This window comes from Papio anubis, chromosome 1 (assembly GCF_008728515.1).
Source record: "Papio anubis isolate 15944 chromosome 1, Panubis1.0, whole genome shotgun sequence".
In the NCBI taxonomy this organism is placed as follows: Eukaryota; Metazoa; Chordata; class Mammalia; order Primates; family Cercopithecidae; genus Papio; species Papio anubis.
In genome coordinates this window covers 68,437,813-68,461,067 of record NC_044976.1, presented here as the reverse complement: position 1 = coordinate 68,461,067, position 23,255 = coordinate 68,437,813, and the positions used below count along the sequence as shown (strand labels likewise).

The 23,255-nt window shown below is 36.1% G+C and overlaps 1 protein-coding gene across 7 annotated transcripts in view; it reads right to left on the bottom strand.

Moving 5' to 3' along the window:
* Nucleotides 1-7,078: 7,078 nt before the first annotated feature.
* The window catches only part of LRRC7 (leucine rich repeat containing 7), a 553,086-nt gene continuing 536,909 nt past the window's right edge, over nucleotides 7,079-23,255 (bottom strand). For 6 of the 7 annotated variants that reach the window (XM_017962453.3, XM_017962449.2, XM_021942819.2 and 3 more), the window contains one exon: nucleotides 7,079-9,521. In XM_017962453.3, the coding sequence (XP_017817942.1) occupies nucleotides 9,414-9,521 (108 nt within the window). In that variant the 3' untranslated portion in view covers nucleotides 7,079-9,413. The remainder of the gene's footprint in view (nucleotides 9,522-23,255) is intronic. The other variant, XM_021942826.2, reaches the window with a different exon arrangement.

The window sequence follows — 23,255 nt, the reverse complement described above, 5'->3', positions numbered from 1 at the left end:
GAAGACATAATTAACTTGATAGTTATCAAGTTCTCTTTATACAAAGAAATTAAAAAGCAGAGGTAGAATAGGGGTAATTTATATTAATAGTATAAGTAAAATAGTCAATGACAAAACATTTGATGTTTGGGAATATTTCACTCAATTCTGGAGTCACTTTGCTGCGAAACCCAAATGGAAAGACATGGGAAATATTTTTGTGAGAAAGCTAGGACAGAAATGTTTTACTTGAAAGGAAATGAAGGTCCCATGAGGTAATAAAGGGATTGTAGTTAGAAGCTTACCAACCTGGGGCTCTTAGATATCATTGGATTCCCACTTAGATATCATTTTTCTTTCAAGGGGCTGGATTCCATTTTTTGTCCCTTCAAGGGAAGGATCTAATGAAGCCAATGCTCATGGCAGTATAAATAGCATGCTCTCTTTCTACTTTGAGATCAACAGGCCAGATTCTATCTCTACAAAAGTTTGGGAGGGGGAATATGGTTTTGTCAAGGTAACCCTGATTCTTTTCTGTGCTCTATCTTAATAGTTAATCATATCAGTTACATAGCTTTGACAGTGGCTTGAGAATTGTGGCTGAACTATATGACATCTTCACTTTAGGGATATAGGGGGTAGGATCTATTCATGAAATGATGCCAAAATGCAGTGTGTAAACATTGTCATGCTCAACTGTGGCCAAAGGCCTGTGGACAGATGATTCAGATTATCTACTTACAGGACGGGCAGCATTTGGCAGCAGTTTAATTAAAATTTAGAGCTAAATTGGGGGGTAGAAACCCCTTTCTCCCAACTACACTTCCATAGCCCCGTCTCTCTCATGACAGCTTTTATTCTTCCTTCCACCTCCAAATTGTAAAAATTGCTTAGGTAACGTAATCTACCAAGTCACAATGTGCTTGACTTCTCAAAGAGAAATAAATCCCAAGCAAATCAACAGGATAGATATAATGTGCTCTAATTAAATAAATGCCACTTCTTAAACTTTTTGAATGGTGTTACTTTTTGGGTAGTGTTAAGGTCCTTAGAACACATAAAAGGAAAATTAAATGTAACTGCTGAAACACTGCAGAAAAGACCAAAAATGTCTTAGAAAAATGCTGAAGAGGAAAACTGATTTAAAAAGGAAAAAATTTTTTTAACTGGGAATTGTGAGTCAACTGAGAAGATGAAAGGTTGGTAGTTTAAGGTTACACAAATTGAACATCAACTTGCTGTTTAGTTCAATATTTATAAAGTGCTCTATGCGCCAGGCCTGTCATCCACTTTATAATTACACAAATATTTATTGAGAACCTATACTGTGCTTATGATACTATGACAGGCATTAAGGATATATGGTAAACAAAACATCTGGTCATTTTACCTCTCCTGAGGCTGTTCTGTCTAGAAGGCCTTTGTTAAGTATTGTCTGATCCTCTCTCTCAAAAAGCTTAAAGTTCATAGGAAAAACAAACCCCAAATAGCTATGATCTCAGGCAGAATGGGAAAGATACTAAAAAATATAAGAAAAAATTAATATGGCAGTGCTCAGTACAGAAAGTTTTTTCCATGAAGATTAGGGAGGGTTTCATGGTTCTAGTGCTGTTTGAGCCGGGCTCTGAAGGCTGCATATGATTTTAATAATTTAGAAAGGGAATAGGGAGAGGAAGGCATTCCAGTAGTGGGATAGTGTGCGCAAAAGCTGAAATACAAAACACAGTGAATACACAGAAAAGTAAGGATTTGTATGTGTCTAAAACACTGAGCATGCATAGGGTGAAGAAAAGAAAACAATTTCCAGATTCAGAGGATCAGAATTCCTTAGAAGAGCAGATGTTGATAATATATGGATATGTGTGATCCAGTCTCATGCAAACAGCATTTTCAGGGGATCACTTGAGCAGTGTGCAGTGAAAATGTTCTCCACCCAAAAAGTGGAGTAAATAAACATGAAATGCAGCCAGCTGATTGTTCAACTCCTTGCATTTCTGAGTGGGTCACTCTAATATTGGACAGCAAGGACTCCCACGCTCCCTGATAGTGGTCATAGGAGGGACTTTTTGGGGCCACAGAATCTAGAAGACTTTTCAAGCAAACCCCCCTTGCTTTTTAAAGTGTCGAATTCCATCTCCTCCTATAATGTCAGGGGCATACAGACGCGGTGCTGGACCAAGTTGAGGGACACCATTCTTCATTTCCTTTCCTCTTTAGAACAAACAAATTGGCAAAATTCTCACTCCTCTCCCAGAGATTCAAGAGATTTTGGTTGCTATTTATCTTGTCTAGTAAGGCATTCACACTTGCCACGTTTAGACTATCAAATGTTGCCCTAAATCCTGGCAAATACTCATCCAGCTCACACTTTTCGTGACACTTTTTTTTTTTTTTGAGACGGAGTCTCACTCTGTCACCCAGGTTGGAGAGCTATGACGCGATCTCAGTTCACTGCAACCTCCGCCTCCTGGGTTCAAGCAATTCTCCTGCCTCAACCTCCTCAGTAACTAGAATTACAGGTGCGCACCACCATGCCCGGCTAATTTTTTATATTTTTAGTAGAGATGGGGTTTCACCATGTTGGTCAGGCTGGTCTCCAATTCCTGACCTCAAGTGATCCACCTGCCTCGGCCTCCCTAAGTGCTGGGATTACAGGCATAAGTCACCGGACCCGGCCTCGTGACACTCTTTATGTTAGCTGTATGAAGGTCACAGGAACCAGCAGAAGACCTATCTGTAGCTCCAAATGGAACAAACCATGCTCAGACTGAAACAGATTTGACTAGATAAAGACTCTATTTCCTTTTGCAATAGGATGGTTGAGGGCAGGAACAAAAGGACTCACCACATTGCCTTGTACTGTCTTTGATCTGGAACATCTCTCATCTTTCCTCTTGACTGTGAGATTCTGTCCTGAGGGGACCACATTATATCCCTTGTAGTACCTGATATGTAGTTGATGCCCAACACACATTTATTTTAATATTTATAATCATAATATTTAATGTTTTTGTTATATTCTTCAATGAAATGTCTCCAAATGTTTTGAGTTTATGAATAATATACTTTAGGCCTCAAAGATTCAGCTACAGTAAATGTTTTCCTGTGGAGGAAATACAAGAGTTTGCTATGAAAATAAAAGTCCCTGTACTAAGATATTTCACTCTGGATGTAAAGATACTTGGCTATTTGTTAGGCTGCTTATTTAAACTATTATTTTAAAGAAGAAAAAAATAAGCACAAACAATACACTTGTGCAACAGTGATATAAAAAAATACACTTTCAAAACTAGAGAAAGATTGGGTGATTCATTTAACTTTCTTTTGACACCAATTTCTACACCCAGTGAAATTTATGCTAGCTTAAAGAATGAAAAAAATGCTGGGTACAGTGGCTCATGCCTGTAATCCCAGCACTTCGGGAGGTCGAGGCAGGTGGATCATTTGAGGCCAGGTGTTCGAGACCAGCCTGGCCAACATGGTGAAACCCCATCTCTACTGAAAATACAAAAATTAGCCCAGTGTGGTGGCTCGCACTTGTAATCCCAGCTACTCAGGAGGCTGAGGCATGAGAATTGCCTGAACTCGGGAGGTGGAGGTTACAGTGAGCCAAGATAGCACCACGACACTCCAGCCTGGGTGACAGAGCAAGATTCTGTATCAAAAAAAAAAAAAAAAAAAAGGAAAGAAAAAGCCACATAAAAATCTTTTTTTTTTTTTTAAAAAAAAAAGGAGAAGAGAAAATTATGCTAGGTTTGAAAATCTCACCTGTGGAAATTTGACCCAGATCTTGTCTTTCGGTAGGACTATATAATGATTCCAACTGTAGACTAACAAGAGTCATGGAATTTTTATATAAATGCTGCCTGAATTTCACAACCTTCCACTTTTTGAGGTGCTACCATAACAAAGTTAGGCACAAAAGGGGTGTTTTGCAGACAATTTGTGGAAGTATTGACAGAGCTGCAGAGGTATCCTTCTCATTTCTGCATGCCTTAATCCAGGTCCATTTCTTACATTGCTTAGTGCTCAGTGTGTTGTTACAAAGAGCATGAGCTCAGAACCCAACTGGGAAGACTCTACCAGCTGAAAAAATGCCTCTGAAGTTAACCAGAAAATTTTCTCCTCTCTCAGGTCTTTTCTCCTTACTTCCCATAGAACTGTTCTTAGGGAAGGTTGACATAACCACATGGCTAAAATCTCAAGGGATTTAATATTCCTATACTTTAACTGTATGTTTTCTAAATAAAAACTTAGAGTAGACTTTCCCCCTCAGTTTTTCAAAAATCACTGAATTCTCCAAAGTAGAAGCTGTGCAATTCATATCCTTACCAGGGAGTGTTTCCAAACCATTCTCTTGCAGGCAGTGTTGACAGTAAGGAAGATTGGAACCTGTCCCAGTAAAAAGAAGCTGAGAAGCTTAGAGAAAGTCCCTCAATCCAGCAAAATCCAGCATTTTAAAAACAGAAGTGGAAACAGTTTTATAAAGGCATTGCCACCCCCACCATTGCACACAAGCTTTGTTTGTTGCTGTCAGTAACATTATAAGCACTCCATCTTTGGGTCTTGGTTAATGCTACTACTCCAGGTTCCAGGATCACCCAAGAAAGTTCCTCCCAAATTGGGAGCTGTAACCATCTGTTGATACTCAAGGCTCGCCGAACAGCTATCACTCTAAAGGGGCCTCTTATCTTTTTTTCAGCAGGATAGAAGCAGACATCCACTGCCTTTGGAAAAACATGGGGAGGTGGAGGGATGGATCTACAGTAGTAACTGCAGCAATGAAGACAGGTCAGTTTTACACGCTAGAAACAGAAATGCCCCCAGAAGGTTCAGGATATAACTAGAAAACTTGATTGCATCTACCTTAGTTTGTACAAGTGGTGCGTCTTAGAAAATACATTTCCTGAATAGTTTAGATCAAAATGGAGCTGACACTCAGGATCTCGTGTAATAGTGACCCACATGCTTTCCATACATAGTGCACATGGATTTGTCCACAGCCCACATTCTGTTTTCTTGCTATAATGTATTCTTTGGATATGGTCATGGTGAGTGATAGGAAATATTCTGAGCCAAGGCAATATGCTTTTCTTAACAGAAGGTGGTTGTACTGCTAAGGAAAAATGTTCATGCAAGTGATCACCAATCTGGAGAGTCCCCCCAAGTCCCAGATAATCAGGTAGCTACAAGTGTGAAGAGAGGACACATTACCAACCCAGAGTTTGAACATTTAATTAAGCTCAGTAAGATTTAGTATTTCTGTGAAAGGAACTACAGTGGAACTTCAACCCTGCTTCTTTATACTAGATAAAGGACCCATCTTCTTAACCTATTGGATTTCATTATTTGCATAACATTTTACTGACCCAGTGTGCCAATAAACTCGCTGTTTGGTTGGCATATCAGGAATTAGTCAAATGTGTTGTCTGATCGAATTTATCAAAGACTTTGAGTGTCAGTCCTACATCAGTATGGCTTTGACCTCGTTATGTTGCATTCTTGCCTCTTGATAAGAATGTATTCATCAGACATATTTGATCGGTGTGCCAACAAGGGGTAGAAATTAGTTAAGGACAGCGTCAAGAGACAATGGAAAGACAAGGTGGCAAGCACACTATATTTTCCAAAGCTTTACATTGGAAAGCTTAAATATTAAGAGATATTAAATATATATTAAATAGATTTTAAGATTAAAAATAAAGTTTTTTTTTGGTTTCTTTAATCTAATCATTTTGGCAAATTCAGATACTTTTCACTTAATATTTGAATATATAAATCAAATTTCTTCCATGTTTTCTCCCCTCTGAATCTTTCTCTCTTTAGCTTACCAGTTGAAAGATATGCCAGTCCTATATTTAAATAAACAATTACATTAGCGATATGTGTGCAATCATCTTTAAGATTAAGAGCAAATTAACATTGGCTTGTCAGTCTCTTTAAAGCTGTTTTCCATCTCAAAGGTCATGATCTAAGGTAAGGTCCAGAAACAATTGAGATTGTTTTACATCTATGTATTAGGTTGGAACAAAAGTAATTGTGGTTTGTGCCCTTACTTTTAATGGTAAACACCGCAATTACTTTTTCAGCAACCTAATAATTACAATTCTAAGTAATGGAAATACCTATCTTTTATAGGTTTCAATGGGCAATGCATTAGCATAATGTAAATATTTGTATTTCATACTGACTTTGAATATTCCTTGTCAAAAGTGCACTTACACTTTTAAGTTATTATGTGTGTTTACATTATTGTTTTGTCAGAAGGCTGGAGTTATCATAGCAGAGCTTTTATGATAAAATATTATGAGCCTTGTAAATAGTTTTAAAAATTATCCACTAATGTCTATTTGTCTTGCAAAATTTGCAATTTTACTAGTAGTTTTCATCACTTGCTCTTTCTACCTCTAATGTTTCTCAGTGTCCTCCATTAGATCTTACTGACTCATCACATATAAACAGCTTCCTCAGAAAGAGTCCAATAAAAATTAAAGACCAAGAGGTAGAGTCTATTGGAGCCATCATGAATTCCAGTCCTTTATGTTGTTATCGATTTATCTTTTTTTTTTTAAAGGCACACCCTTGACTTTTTTTATTGTTAAAATAACCAGATTCTAATTTCAGGCAGCAAAATCAATTACTGCAAAAAGTCAATAATCAAAAATCAATGTATAATTGGTTTTCATCACCTATAGAATTAGTTAGGTTTATACCCCTCAAGTGTTTAGTGATTCTATTCAGTCAACCTAAAAAAACTGCCTCTTTTCTACTTAAAAATATTATTTATTTATTTATTTTGAGACAGAGTTTTGGTATGTCGCCCAGGCTGGAGTGCAGTGGCACAATCTCAGCTCATTGCAACCTCTGCCTCCCGGGGTCAAGCAATTGATTCTCATGCCTCAGCCTCCCAAATAGCTGGGATTATAGGTGTCCACCACCATGTTCAGCTAATTTTTGTATTTTTAGTAGAGATGGTGTTTCACCATGTTGGCCAGGCTGGTCTTGAACTGACCTCAAGTGATCCGCCCACTTTGGCCTCCCAAAGTGTGGGGATCACTAGTGTGAGTCACCATGCCTGGCCCGTCTGTTTTCATTATTACCTGCCTGTTCTCAGTATACAACATGGCAGTACTATTGACAATGAGGTGCTTTGGCATATCAGATCACTTTTCCATTTGGTCAAGGATCCCTTTTCTCTTTTCATCATTTCTGAACTGCAGAACAGGAAGTACTAAAGCAGTGGCTCAGGACAATGTTGTCACATCAGGAGGGGCAGAGGTGTTTATTAGTATTATGATCCTTTCAGCTGCGTGTCTCAGAAGGATCTCCTGAAGCCCTGGGTTTGATATAGAAACCATAAAAAAAAAAGACTTGGGGCAGTTCTATATCTGGCTCTTCTCCCACTTCTCTTATAAAAGATTAAGAAAAACTGATGGGATGATTTCAGATGTTTCATTGCCACCAAACTACAGCCATGAGTTTTTTTTCTTTAAGTGATCTTATGATGCCAGTAAAGGCCTCTATCTTGATTAATGATGATCATCCTATAATATCTGGACATGGTGGCTTGACATGAGTTTTCAACAAAGAAAATTAGTCTCTGAAAGACATTTCTCATCTGAAACTCTCAATATATTAAAATACATTTAAAAGTTACTTCTGGGAAACATATTAAATAGGCCAATCATTTAATCATTAGCTAATTGTCAAACCCTATAAAATCATGGTATAATGTCACCCTGACATAAAGCAAACATCAAAATTAGTGCATCATTTATAAAGTGAAGTATTATTTGCTTCCAAGTGACAAATTCTATTGCCAAAAAATACCACTGTACTTCTAATAAGTGACACTCATTTTAATAGACCCTACAAAAATACAATATTTTCAATGTCCCCATAAAACAGTTAACTTACAAATATTATTCTCAGAGCTTTGGTGACATCAATCAGTGATACTACTGTGAAAATCCTCATACAATACTTGAAACACTAGCATGTAAATTCATTATATAACAAAAGAACTATGTAAAATTATGAAAGAGAATGCATGCAACCAACTCTGGGAAATTATCCTAGAATTTCAAATTAATATTGTAATTAAATTAATGACTAATATGAAAGACAAATATTTTGAAGGATTATAAAATAAATTTTGATCATTTATACAGGAAAATGTTTTCAATGGAAAAGTAAGTAATTCTACATTAACCATGCTTGTCTTTCTCTCCGGTGAGAAAGCATTCAGGATTGTACATACCTTGAAACTGTTTTTGGAAAAAAAAGTATTTTATCTATTTCTGCCTAGAAAATCAGCCATTGAAATTAATGATACAGGTAGACCACAGCTCTGAGAAATTATATTTGAAGTTTCATATTTAAATACCAAGGATTTAAAATCACCCACCATAACTTTCTAACAGCAGTCTTTCGTAATGATAAATTTTATCAATTTCCAAAACTCATTTTAAATAATTTAAAAAGTAGCAAATTAGATTAAGCAACACACAAATAAATTCCACATTTACAAGTAAAGAAATCACAGGGGCTACAGTTTATAATCAACAGGAACTTGAAAGAAATAAAGCAATACCTTTCCTGCCACCCATCATCCACTGCTTAAATTTGTGGTGAAAAAGACTTAACTACAATGACCGTTAGTCTGTTTCTAAACTCTGCATGTATTGTAATTAGCTAAAGGCATTGAACAAATTAGTTCATCCTATTTTTATTCGGGTCCCAGAGATAAATGGCTAATTTATGAAATATTTCACTCTGTGTCATGAGAATTTAGCAAATGAATATGGAACCAAATATAAACACTTTATACCATATGTACAGTTACTTTCATAAGGCATTATCATGTAATTTTTATTGAAAAAGATTCAATATAGTAAAGTCTTATTTTAAGATATATTTTTTCTCTATCCGAGACGTTTAGTTTATGAAAATATTGTTTTTCTCTATATTCTTTTTGTATATATGCCAACATATACCTTGTGCTAGAAATATTTTATGGGAATTACAATTCTTTATATTTGTAGTTTCTATATAAAGGCATATACAACTTTGAGGCAGTGTTTCTGATGGAGAGCAGAATTCATAAAGAGCTTGTGTGTGCTTCCGTGCTCCGAAATTATATGAAATCCACTTTGAGAAGAAACTTATTTGATTAAAAACAAAAACAAAAACAGAAACAAAACTGCACCAATGCACAGCCAGAGGCTGACAATTAAAACTAATACATAACCACATGAACATCATATTTATAGAGTTAACATTTTTAAGGATGGTCAGTGCTAACATATAGTATTATACATTTGGCACTAATGTTTGCCATTGGTCCAGCAATTGGCAAAATTTGTTTCTATGTATAAATTTATTTTTGAACATTAGGTCTGGCTAGACGTATCTTCACTATTTATAAAAAATATTTAGACAGTAAGCTCACGTTGAATAACTAGGTCTACTGTGTTCTGGAAACTCTTCAGTAGTAATACAGCTTTTTCATGTTCCATATGTACAAAACTGTGTCCATTTGCCTGTAAATACACAAATAAAACAGGGCAATCAATGCAAACTATTATCACTGTATCATTGTTTCTATTCATAAAATTCATGGGAGCACTGAGCAACAAAAAGTTATCAGTTTTTATAATTCACAATGGAATCGCAATTATGGAAGTAACTAATTTTATCCAGATTCAACCAAATTTATCAATTCAACAAATATTTATTAAGTACCCAGTATGTCTTTGCCACTGTGCTAATCATCAAGATGCCCTGGTAAATAACAGATAGATGTACTGGTGTCATAGCAGTTCAGTTCCATTGTTGTTGTCCTGATTTGTTTTTGCAGGGGCTGATTGGGGTGGTCTGGAAATGGGCATATGGCCATTACCTTAGTGTTATATAAATGCTAATATAAACTCATCAACAAGAACAAATATTTCAATCATGCCAAACATGACTGGACGCTTATAGTACATTTAAATCTTATTTTGACTCACTGGAAAGTTCCTGGTTTATACACTTTTATATTAGAGAAATATTTTTTATTTCCCTTATTGCTAAATGCAAGTATACTTATTATCTATAGTAGTGGTTCTCAATCAATCCACTATACTTAAGGAATGTGTCCCTTGGGGATAAAACACATTGACATTAGTAACAGAGGACATGTCTGCTGTCTTCTGTTTAAGAATCATTGATATAAGCAATTGATAATCAGTTTAAACATAGCCTAAGGTTACAGTTTCAGAGTTTCCTCCGTCTATTATATGAATTTTATGTCACAAAATGTACATTGTTCTCTGTATTGAATGCCATGGGTCTTTGATTTTCTCCACATTAAGTTGCAGATGGTCTTGATTGGAATGATTTTTATTATTAATACAGAAAGAAGTGTATCCCATAAGCCTTCACTGCCATAAAGGTAAAATTAAATACAACCTTATTGAAACTTGATAGAAATTAATCTTGGCAACTGAATGACTGACAGTTATGTAATTGTTTTCTTTGCGGTTTGAGACTCAGTTGATTCAGAAAAGAGTCGATCAAGTTGACAGCTTGGCTGAGTAGAGGTAATAGAGCCAGCTCACTGGTTGACTTTTTCAGTTTTCAATGGACTGATACTTATTTTGGTTACACATTGCCTTTTTTATTTTACTTACTATTTTTTATGCTTTCTTAAAATATGATTAATATTTCAAATAACCAATCACTTAATAATTAGACTCTTTCATTGACTTTAGCTTTTTCAAATTTAAAGCAGCATTATATCTCTAGAAATATCATACAACCTTTAAAACTTAGATGAAAGTTATATGATACATTATATCTCATCACTAGTTCATTAAAATTGATTGACTAATGATGTGGTAAAGAAGATTCCAAAATATTACGTTTGTAAACCATAGTACATCTGCCAGTAAAAAAATACTAGGTGACAGAATATAAATTCTTGGAAATTCATGTAATTAGAAGTAAAAATTTGCTTTTAATTAAAGAAACCTTAAAGGCATTCCTTAACGATATTTAATACATGAAAATACCCATAGAAGTTGGGATTGGTCTCAAAAAAAAAAAAGAAGTTGGTCTTGGCTGTTTCAGTGTCAGGAAACAGTAGTTGAGTAGAAGTTTGGGCGTGTTACACAGCCCAAATTTCTTGCTCTGCGTTATACTAAAAATCAGACAATGAGGTTACATTTGGTGTCATTTCTGATCAGTTTTGATGGAGAGTAAAGAATACAGCATACGGTCCATTCTTTTTTCTACTCTTAACCTGTTTCAGACATCAGGAACATAGCGAACTTGCATGAAATAAATATTTATTCCATTGTAGCTTTGAGGGATGTACTGACTACCTTAATGCCTTCAATTTGACCAAAATACTTTAATGCCTTTCGATTTGACCAAAAGTTATAACTTAATTGTGAAATTAAAATTGAACTTTAATAATGGAGTTCTTGAACGTCAAACCATAATAATGACTTTCTGAGTGCTCAGATTTCTCTATCTGCAGACTCAAACCTAGAATTGCAATGAATTAAAAATCCACTAAGAATTTTCAGGGAATTGTTCAAAATTTAAATATCTCACAGTTACAGAAATAAAAAATTTTCTAGGATTTGGAGGCCATGAATGGTACGTTGTTCATCATCATACTTGACATAGTATCAATGTTAAAAATATCAGTGTTAAGGGCAAAAGTGGTATAAAACTTAGCAAATTAATCATAGCTGTTAATTTAGAGTGGTACTTTTATTATGAAAGATCTTCAAAGAAGGTTAGTCTGCTCTCAATGTGATTACTTTAGCATTTTTTTCAATCAAAGAATGTCTGTTTTGTACTCACTTCCGTAGGCATTTTGCTAGGCACTGGGATGGGAAGTAAGAAAGAGATGAAACAGGAAGGCTCCAATCGAAGCAGCAGCCATTCAGGAGGGGAAATAAGTCATGCACGTAACTAAAAATAACATAAAATGCCGCATGTAGAATGAACCCTCAGTACATATATGCTGAATTGAATTAATATCTGAAGAGGGAAATAAAGTGCTAGAGTAGCTCAGAGGAGGGCAAAGAAGAGAGGGACATCTTCTCTCTGCTGTTTCTCTGAGGCATAGAACGAGTGTGATTCCCAAAGGACTACAGTCCTTGTCTTGTCTCACTCCTAGTGTCTCCTCGAGCCCTCAGGATGTTAACAGTTGTTTTTTTTCAGGTAAATTCTGTAACAGTATGTGCAGAATAAAGCGTTCTAAAATGGTTCATGTGTGGAATCATTTTTCTAAGAAATAAAACACAAAAAAAGCACCAAATCTAAAACCTGTGAATTTAGACCATAGGCTTTAGCATGGGAAGCAACCATAAAAATAAACTTATGTAGAGGGGCTATTTTTTTTTTTTAAACAAGGCATTAGTTTAAAAAACCTCTTCTTCAAAAGGAAGAGAGATAGCTCAATATGTAAAACATTTAAACAGATCTTTTTAGAGAGAGACAGAGAAAGGGAGAGAGGTGGAAGACAGATTGGACCCAGCGAACCAGCTTACTTGCCAATACCTTCCCACCCCTATAGTGCTCATGAAAGCCCAGTGTGAAAACTGTTAGTTTAGACTAATCCTGTCATTTTATAAATGAAAGGCCTTCATTTTAAGGAGACAAAACAAATCGTCTGAGGTCAAACAATGAGGGAAAGGGCTAAGGCTGAATCACCTGATACCGTAATATTCCTTCTTCTTGTTTCTTTCATTACTTCACTGAAATAGTAAGACCACAATCATGTCAAGTAATTTGAGCTGACATTTCACTGGCCATGATAAAATAATGAACATTTTTCCCTTAAAAAATTGTTGCTATATCACCTCCAAAGATAATTCTGTTCTTTACAGTGGTTGCCAAGCTGTGATTCCCATTCAAATTTCTATCAGGTTTAATTTAACTTATTCTAAAAATACTGGTAGAAGTAACATTTAGTCCTAAATTAAATATCTACAGAAATGCTGAATCTCCAATTTTTTTTTGAGTGGAAGAAGATAATAATAAATCTCAGTTCCAGAGAAACTTCTTTCATTCTTAGGACAGAAGAGCAAAATGAATTGACATTGTATTTGTTAACATGAATGTGGTTATCAGGCTTAAATCTTGGATAGTTCAGACAGGGAATCAAACAACTATGTTACTATATTTGTGTAGGGCTTCTTCAGTTAAAATAAAGACCAGAAGAATCACAATATTCCAACTAATGGAGTTTTACATTTGTGTGTGTGTGTGTGTGTGTGTGTGTGTGCGCGCGCGCGCACGCACAGAAAAAGAAGAGGCTGAGGAAATAAAGACTGCTACTATGCAATGTTCATTGCAGGGTATAAACCCAATGATGCTTTGAAAAAATAAATGCATATGATTTACATGTATATTATATTACATGTATTAATATAATTTATTATATTAATAAATTATGCATACTATGTAAAAGATGATATGAAGAACAAATGCTAAATTAATAAAAAATTTAAACTATATTGCCACCTTTGGCTACCTATATGTTTTATATAGATACACTATCATAGATTTGAAAAAAATATGTACCATTTTGAGGAAATTATAACCTAATGAAAAATGAGAAATCACTTATTAAGTTGAAATGAAGTTACCAAGAAAACAATCTAAAAAGGGAAAAGATATTCTGAAAATTTAATCCTTAAAAAATATGTAATTAATGGGTTTCTAGCTTTAGCTGATTTGAAAGTATGAAGGAACATTTTACTATAATTGTTACGTAATTTCCAGAAGACATCTCTTGTTATTTTAACTTTATTTGATATCTTCTGTGCCACAAAATGCTTTTTAATTGTCCCTTTTCATGATTTAGACATGAAAAGACTGAAGGTTAATGAAAATAGTATTTGCAATTCCAACAAAAAGTAGAGCTTTGCAAATAGAGCTCATCAATCTATCGTAAAACACACTTGGTTTCTGAATTTCCTCTCTTATTCTCTCCTGGATTTATGTTTGATTACCTTCTGGTAAATGTTTTGTTAAATGGATAAATTATGGATGTTCATATTGCAGAAACAGTCCAGATGATGTTGTAATTCTCCTAGAAATTCTGTTGCATTCTTATTATTCAAGGCTCTAAGCTTAAAAACTAGCCTCAGAGAAGGCCAGACCACAGGGTTGGTGGGATTATCCAAACAGGGAGGACAGCACAGATCTTTTTAAACTCCAAAACAAGAAATCAGTTTAGAGATATGGGCATGTGATTTCTGGTTGATTTAAATTCACCCTCCAAGGGATAAGCCTTTTTAAAGGGCCAGTACACATAAATTTTGTATGTTAGAGAAATATTAATACATTGATATATTGCACTTTGAATGCCTACAGCTCTTAGAATGAGGGAAAACGAAATAACGCAGCAACCAAATTAGTGCCATAAGAGCAAGGCTTCATGGTGTTCAATTCTGATTGCCAGGTATTATGAGAAAGAGTAGGAATCTCAGATAATACTCATTGTGCTTCACATTAACTAACTAGAATTAATTCTCATTTCAAATTTTAATCTGATAAGAGTACTCGTTAAGTATTAGGATATATTTAGGGCTGAGTATACTAATAATCAATACTACATTGACTTTATGTCAAGCTATTTAAAAAACTTTCCTTTCTATCGAAAACCTGAATTATAGACTTTCAGTTCTTAGAGAGTTCATATGAAAAATTTACACTGCTTTTGTAAATGTGAGAAAGTTTGAAGTTTTAATGAGTTTTATTCTAGTATTTTAAAAAACCTTTGCAGAGCAAAACATAAATAAGAATTTCTCTCTCTCTCTCTCTTTTTTTTTTTTTTTTGAGACGGAGTCTTGCACTGTCGCCCAGGCTGGAGTGCGGTGGCCGGAGCTCAGCTCACTGCAAGCTCCGCCTCCCGGGTTCACGCCATTCTCCTGCCTCGGCCTCCTGAGTAGCTGGGACTACAGGCGCCCGCCACCACGCCCGGCTAGTTTTTTGTATTTTTAGTAGAGAGGGGGTTTCACTGTGTTAACCAGGATGGTCTCAACCTCCTGACCTCATGATCCGCCCACCTCGGCCTCCCAAAGTGCTGGGATTACAGGCGTGAGCCTCCGCACCCGGCAAGAATTTCTCTTCTGTGTTAAGTACACACATGTACTGCAGCTTGAATTTCTCATTAATTAACGCTCATAAAAGATATGGCAACGTAGAATATACTCAACTGAAGACTGAATTATTTGAATAGAAACTCAGGTGTGGAACTGATAATAAATTTATTTCTTTATCTGTTCTGATTTTTAAATGCTTGTTTTCTTTTTATCAAACATATCAAATGATCATCTCCAACAAATGAATTTCCTACCTTGATTTGCAAGCCAATTTCCCAACAAGTCACAATCCTTTTACTTTTCACAAAAAGAATAACTGCAAAATCAACCCTTAATTTTCGGGGGGCTCTTTGTAGCCAGGCTGCTCTCCACTTTGATGAAGAACTTGCTCTTAAATGACAGGCTGGCGTTCATTTTATCAAATGTTTGATACTCAGCTCTTTTTGTCTCTCTTCCTGCTTTGTTTCCTGCTCTGTATAATTTGGGTATGTCTATTTCCAGGACTAGGTTGTGGAAGGCAGGAACTTGGTTACATTCATATAACATTGTTTACATTTCTTGGCACAATACTTTGTACACAGTGGGCATTTGATGCACATTTTCCAAATAAATAAATAAATTAGAAAATGTAATAAATATGATACCATCAGCAAAATTTGCTCCATAGAATCAGTATTGTGTAATGGTGTGAAAGTTGTCAGAATCAAATGGAGTGACTAGCGTTAAACAAAACAAAACAAAACAAAAAACCCGGCAAATAGAGCGGGGAAGGCCATGAAGAGAGGGTTCTCATACTTGTATACCTGATAACAAAAACTGTCACAAAAGACTGCAAAAACACGACCTTACACAAAAGCCATTGCAACCTTACACAACAAATACTTCTGCAGGGACATTGCCCAGCAATTAGTTGTCCAGTCTTGGACTGGCATCATCCTTGCTATCGATCTTTGTAGCCAAGGATAATTATTTAAAAGTAGTTACATAATTCTTATTTTTTCCTTTAAAAACCGCTGTCTTTCTTTAACTTCCTGAATACATGCATAGTTTACTATGGCATATGCATTCCCATTTCAATGCTCTATTCCCAAATAAACATCATTTTCTTTTAAAGAGTCTCTCTGTTTGTTATTTTGTTGACAATGGAAGAACTCAAATAAGTTATCGAACATCTGTCAACAATAGATGTCTTGCAGGGTTGTTGTATGATTTAAATGACACAATAGAGACACTTAATGGATGTTACTTTTCTACTAGCTAAACTATGAAGGATAGAGTCACCCTAAAAAACCTAATTTGTTTTATTGGTTTTCATGTTTTACTAAATACTCAAAATATGTTTTGATTTTCAAAAAGTATTTCCTCAATATTTTTATTGGTTTTCTGTGCAAGAACATTGTATATTATGAACAAAACTAAATGTATAATAATATGCAGTCAAAATCTGGCATATAAAAGCATACTTTAAAAGACAGTTTAATGATGGGTTCTCATTCTGTAACCTAGGCTGGAGTGCAGTGACTCTATCATAGCTCACTGCAGCCTCAACCTCCTGGGCTGGAAGGATCCTCCTACCTCAGCCTCTTTAGTAGCTGGAACTACACGTGCGTGCCATCACACCTGGCTAATTTTTAATTTTTTTTGTAGAGATGGGATCTGCTATGTTGCCAAGACTGGTCTTGAACTCCTGGCCTCAAGCAATCCTCCTGCCTCTGCCTCCCAAAGCATTGTACAGGTGTGAGCCACTGTGCCTAACCAACACATAGTTTTCAAACCTATTTCTGGTTCCTTTCTAATCCAATTGTATTAAACGAAATCTTACTCTTCAATGTATTATATCATTATAAGCAATTATTTACCTAAACATTAAAAGTTATGTGATTATTCCTCCATAGTCCCCCACCCCCAATGTCTCTGGTGCTTTTGATTTTCAACCACAAATAAGATAAACTATAGAAATGTGGAACTTACTTGGCCTTGTTGGGAAATGCTTTAGTACAATTTTCAAATACTTTATTTCTTTAAGGGTTCAACACTTCATTTTAACCATAAACAATTTCTCATTCTTTAGGGGTTTTATTTTTGGAGGTTTTTTTTGAGAAATTTTTAAAAACTCAGAAACTGAACATTAACCCTTTCTTAATGATTTATGGTAATAATTGTGAACATCAACACTCTCTTGGACACAGCCATGGCCCCGTTAGTTTGTTTTTATAACAAACATTTCCCAAAGTGTGTTGTGTGGAAGTAGTTAATTGATGCTTTGGTAAAGAGGACTGTATAGTTAAACATGTTGAAACATATATCTGTAAGATTTCTTAGAGTTCTTAGCCTATTTAGTACAGTGTAAAGTCCTGAAACAAGGGATAGAGTATGAAGTGATTACGAAACTTAGTTCACCATGAACTCTTTTTTTTTCAAAGATATGTCAAAAAATGTCATTGAGAAAAACTGTTCCATACTGAAAGTACAAAACGTTCTTTTAAAAGCCAGAAACAAGATTTTAGAAGTACAATCTGCTGTACTTTTAAAATCTTGTTTCTGGCTTTTAAAAGAAGTTGTTCTCTTCTATTTCTGGCTTTTAAAAGAAGTTTCTCTCTTACTGCAGAGTGAAGCTGTTGGCTATGACTTCTTGCTTCTGGCAATGAGCCTGGAGCCAAAGGCTTTCACCTTGGTGGTCTGGACAACTAGATAAAAGACTCCCAGGTATGATATAAATCCTCTCTTATGAGTAAAAGGAATGAAATGTAGTGCATGGACTTTGTGACATTAATTATGGCTCCTCAGAAGCACTTTGTTTGTTTTCTAGCTTATGTTTTTGTTTCTTATAGCTCTGGCTGTGGAATAAGTGAGCTTTAGCTAAGTAAGAAAATTCTCTCAGCAAGCTAATCACACCTACTGGTCATTAACAGAGCCATCAGATTTCCATTCAGACAAGGAAGCATTGATTCAGTGTTTGTATATATATATCTGTGTACAACAGATCCACCCATACACAGACATTTCACTTAGACTTCTCTTTGGGGAGTCTGAACTTACCTCTCCCATTCTGAGCCTTGAATGCCATATCCTGCTTGCTGTCTCTCCCTACCGCCATCCTGAGCCTCACTCCAACTCATCACCATGCTTGAAATTCTCCCAGTCCATGAAAAACTTATTAAAATCCCAGGGTTTCCTTTCTTCATGACTCTAACACGAGTCTGGGGTCTTCTTCCCCAATATTCTCTCCTTTATACTCCATACTCACCCTTTCTAGCATAAACCTCTTACCCCTGCCCCTGAAAACTCATGTCAGTCTAGCCCACAGGTATTTGTCCTCCTCCTTCTTTTCTCTCTGTTAATCCTGGAGGAACTTCTGCTCCACCAGGAATAAACTCCCTTCTTTTGACTCCCCCTACAACCAGAGATCTCCATGATCCCCAGTGCACCCTGCCACAAAGGTCTCCTCTCCCACTCCCTCACTGATTCACTGGAGGAGCTAATAAGAGGAGGGTCTTACATCTTGTATTTTTGTCTGTGAGTGGCCATCCTCTCTGCATCCCAGGATACACATTTTTATATTAATTACTCCATTCCGTTAACACAGCTACAATATTTATTAGATACATCACAAAATCAAGTACTTTATTAGTTTCCTAATGAGTGCATACATTCACTTTGTCTCCCTAGCTATTAGCTCCCTTAGGACACATGACTTCCCTTCTACCTATTAAGGGGCTTCTAATGATATTTCCTTATAAGACACTAATCAGGATGTGGAGTGGAGTTGTCAGTGGGTATAGAACAGAGCAATGATAATAGGTCTAACGGGCATCAAACCCCACGATTTTGGCCAAGATAAGATGCTCTGAGCCAAACGACTTACCAAAAACTAACTTTAAAAAAGTAAAAAAAGTGCAATAATGACTCTGCTAATAGTCCAAGTATTTGTTGATAGACATTGTTGACAGTAGTTTCTTGAACTGTCTATATGAATTGTAGGGCCAAGGTTCTTTCTAAGACAAGAAAAAAAGAAAAATATCTGGCTTGTTTGAATTATTATCTCATTGATTATTCTCTTGTAGCATCTTGAAATAGAGCCGTAGACAAAGAGTACGTTTTGATTACAAACTCCAAAACCCTTAAAATGATGACAAGGTAAAAGAGACTATAAAATTATCTTCAATTAAGTACCTTATTTATATACCTCATATTAGAAAAATCTGTTTTGGTTATTGGCAAAATCTGGATGTCGTTAACTAATTCTCTATAAATTATTTCTCTTCTCTTGCCAAAATTAGGCTTATGTATGGAGATGGGGGTGGGTAAATGAAGAGGAGAGGGTTTGGCTTCCCTGATAGAACAGGACATACTTGCAAGTGAGTTTTAGGTTACAACTGTGAATCATGTTGTTAACTATCAGGTACAGTATATATATATTTTCCAGTCTATTCATCTTTTCAACAGAGTAACTATAATTACTAGATTTTCTGTATTCATATATATTTTGAATTATAAAATTTATGAGGAATTAGACTGAATTTTTTAGCTGAAAAGAACATTAGAAAAAAGAAACTATGATGATAAATTGACAAAACTGTCATTTCAAATATTGGCAAATTCAAAAGGCTCATTCTGACATATTTTTATATTCCATATGCTTTCAGTTTTTTCTCTTACTGTTATATAATTGAACTTAGCAGAAGGTGAGTCTATGAAGGGTCAGTTGCTCTTTCCATATGCCACACTGTCTTAGGGTAATTACAATGTGTCTATTCTGGGAAAACGAATAGTACAACAGAAAAATGATGCAAATATGTTTTAATTAACATCATCCCTTATTGCACACATCTTCATGTAATTCAAATAACATCCTCATAATATCACAGCAGAATAAGAAAAGAGTGGACGGTATAAAGAGTTACAGAGAAAGAAAGAGATCTAATAAATTCTGGGTTTGGGAAGAGGGATTAGGAAAGGTGCATCTCTTGTGCTCTCTCATATATCTTTTGCTATTTGCTATTGGGTTAGATTAAACCCCAAAAGTACTGACACTTAGGAAGGGCCATTCTTTTCTTTTTTCCTTTCTTTTACTTCGATTCTTTAGGTCGAACATTGCCACTGAGCTTTGTAAATAAATTCGCTCCATTGAAAACACACGATTCTGACCTTTTAAGTGACAGATAACCCAATGTTATGAAACAAATTTTCCCCAGCATTCTTTAAGCTAAGAGACAATAGTATTATAAATAGATAAATATATAGCTTGCCTTCTTAGCATCTGATGTTGCAAACAATTTCATTTTAGAATTACTCATTCTCGTTTCTTTCTTTCAGAAAGTATAATTGGCCATGTGTACTTTTTAACTAGTATGAATGAAACTGTAAATATATAATTTGATTAAAGTCCATGTACTTTTTTCTTTATTGAAAATGGGCTTTGATTTTATTGGACTAGGTACAAGTGAGTTCTATGACAAAAATAAAATGTCACATCCTTGATAGTCATTTGTGGAGAGAAGAGACATCTTGGGTGCAGCTTTTCTGCAGTATTCTTGGCTGAAAATTTCTTGCTACTTCTTGCATGAGGAATCCATTTCCTTGCATTTTGCTGTTATTTTTACCTCTCCGGGATTAGAAATACTGAACCCTCATAACCCTCATGTCCCCACATATAATTCTAGAATTTCATAACCAGAAAAGAGCATTCTAATACCTTGCAAGTAGACACTAATGTTTTTATTTTTATTTTTTATTTTTTTGAGACAGATTCTCACTCTGTCACTAAGCCTAGAGTGCAGTGGCATAATCACAGCTCACTGCAGCCTCCAACTCCTGGGCTCAAGTACTTCTCCCAACTCAGCCTCCCGAGTAGTTGGTATTACAGGTGCTTGCCACTGCACCTGGTTAATTTTTAATTTTCTGTAGAGATGAAGTCTCACTGTGCTGCCAAGCCTGGTCTTAAACTTCTGGCTTCAAGCCATCCTACTGCCTCTGCCTCTCAAAGTGGTGGGGTTACAGGCGTGAGCCATCATGTCTGATCTGACACTAACCTATGTTTCCATCTGCAAGATATACTGTGTATAATTTTGTTATAATACTTATGTATACATTTCTGAATTCTAGCAGAAGGGAAAAATCTTTATTTTGCTTCTGTCATGGAGGAAGGAACTCTGTAACATTGGCTCAAGCTATAGCATACTTCTCTACCCAGCCTCATATTCTAGTAGGTAAGAGATCTGAGATTAATTGGCTATATTTTTTTTCCAGACTCTAAGATTTAAAATAATTTCTTTGAAATTCAGTGGAGAAAAAAATTAGCCATTTCCTTTGCTAATGAGCAGCATTTACCAAATGTTAAGAGAGTTACGTTGTTAGTTTAAGTTTATTCTCAGCTGTTTTTCACTGCAATTCATACAATTTTCAAAGAGTTGAATTTGTGAGCTGGGAGGGACTTCAGACATATAAACAGCAGTTCATTTTACACATAATGAATCTGAGGCCCATAGACATGATGTAAAATATCTAAGATCAAAGAACTAGTTAGGCTATCCAAAAATATAGAACTTCCATAATAAAGTGGTAAAGGAAAATTTTAGATTATTATATGTGTGGTTGTTATTGTTTCTCAGCTCTAGCTCAAAAGACCAACTGCTGTTTGCATCTTCTGCCTGCATAGAATGGACTCAGGCCGGCTGGGTGGTATTTCTATTGTGACATTGGCACAGGCCGAAGTAGCTTAAACTCTTTTCAGAGAACTATCATTTTTGAAAACTTGAGTAGCTGATTGTGATCTTGTTAATTAGTTTAAAACATTTCCAAGAGGCCAGGCGCAGTGGTTCAGGCCTATAATCCCAGCACTTTGGGAGGCCAAGGTGGGCAGATCACCTGAGGTTGCAAGTTCGAGACCAGCCTGACCAACATGGAGAAACCCTGTCTCTACTAAAAATACAAAAATTCGCTGGGTGTGGTGGCACATTCCTGTAATCCCAGCTACTGGGGGGAGCTGAGGCAGGAGAATCGCTTGAAACTGGGAGGCGGAGGTTGTGGTGAGCCAAGATCGTGCCATTGCACTCCAGCCTGGGCAATAAGAGTGAAACGCCATCTCAAAAAACAAACAACAACAACAAAACAAAACAAACAACAACAACAAACAACAACAACAAAAATTTCTGAGAATGAAATGTTAAAGCAATCTTAGGATTTCTACTTTTCTAGGACTTTCTGAGAGAATGCAGTACATTGAGGTAGAAGATCTCCTTGGAGCTGACTTGATGGGATCCTTGCATTGTTTAACTGTGTTTGTATAGTTGATCTAAGGTTTCTTTTTTACATGTCTGTTGTGGGAAGTCAGGGACCCTGAATGGAGGGACCGGCTGAAGTCATGGCAGAAGAACATAAATTGTGAAGATTTCATGGACATTTATTAGTTCCCCAAATTAATACTTTTATAATTTCTTACACCTGTCTTTACTGCAATCTCTGAACATAAATTGTGAAGAGTTCTCGGACACTTATCACTTCCCCAATCAATATCCTTGTGATTTCCTATGCCTGTCTTTACTTTAATCTCTTAATTCTGTTATCTTCGTAAGCTGAGGAGGATGTATGTCGCCTCAGGACCCTGTGATGATCGCATTAACTGCACAAATTGTTTGTAGAGCATGTGTGTTTGAACAATATGAAATCTGGGCACCTTGAAAAAAGAACAGGATAACAGCAATCTTCGGCCGGGCACGGTGGCTCAAGCCTGTAATCCCAGCACTTTGGGAGGCCGAGACGGGCGGATCACGAGGTCAGGAGATCGAGACCATCCTGGCTAACAAGGTGAAACCCCGTCTCTACTAAAAAATACAAAAAACTAGCCGGGCGAAGTGGCGGGCGCCTGTGGTCCCAGCTACTCGGGAGGCTGAGGCAGGAGAATGGCGTGAACCCGGGAGGCGGAGCTTGCAGTGAGCTGAGATCTGGCCACCGCACTCCAGCCTGGGCGACAGAGCCAGACTCAGTCTCAAAAAAAAAAAAAAAAAAAAAACAGCAATCTTCAGGGAACAAGGGAGATAAGACTTGGCGTCTGACTGCCGGTGAGCCACACGGAACAGAGCTATATTTCTCTTCTTTCAAAGGCAAATAGGAGAAATATCGCTGAATTCTTTTTCTCAGCAAGGAACATCCCCGAGAAAGAGAATG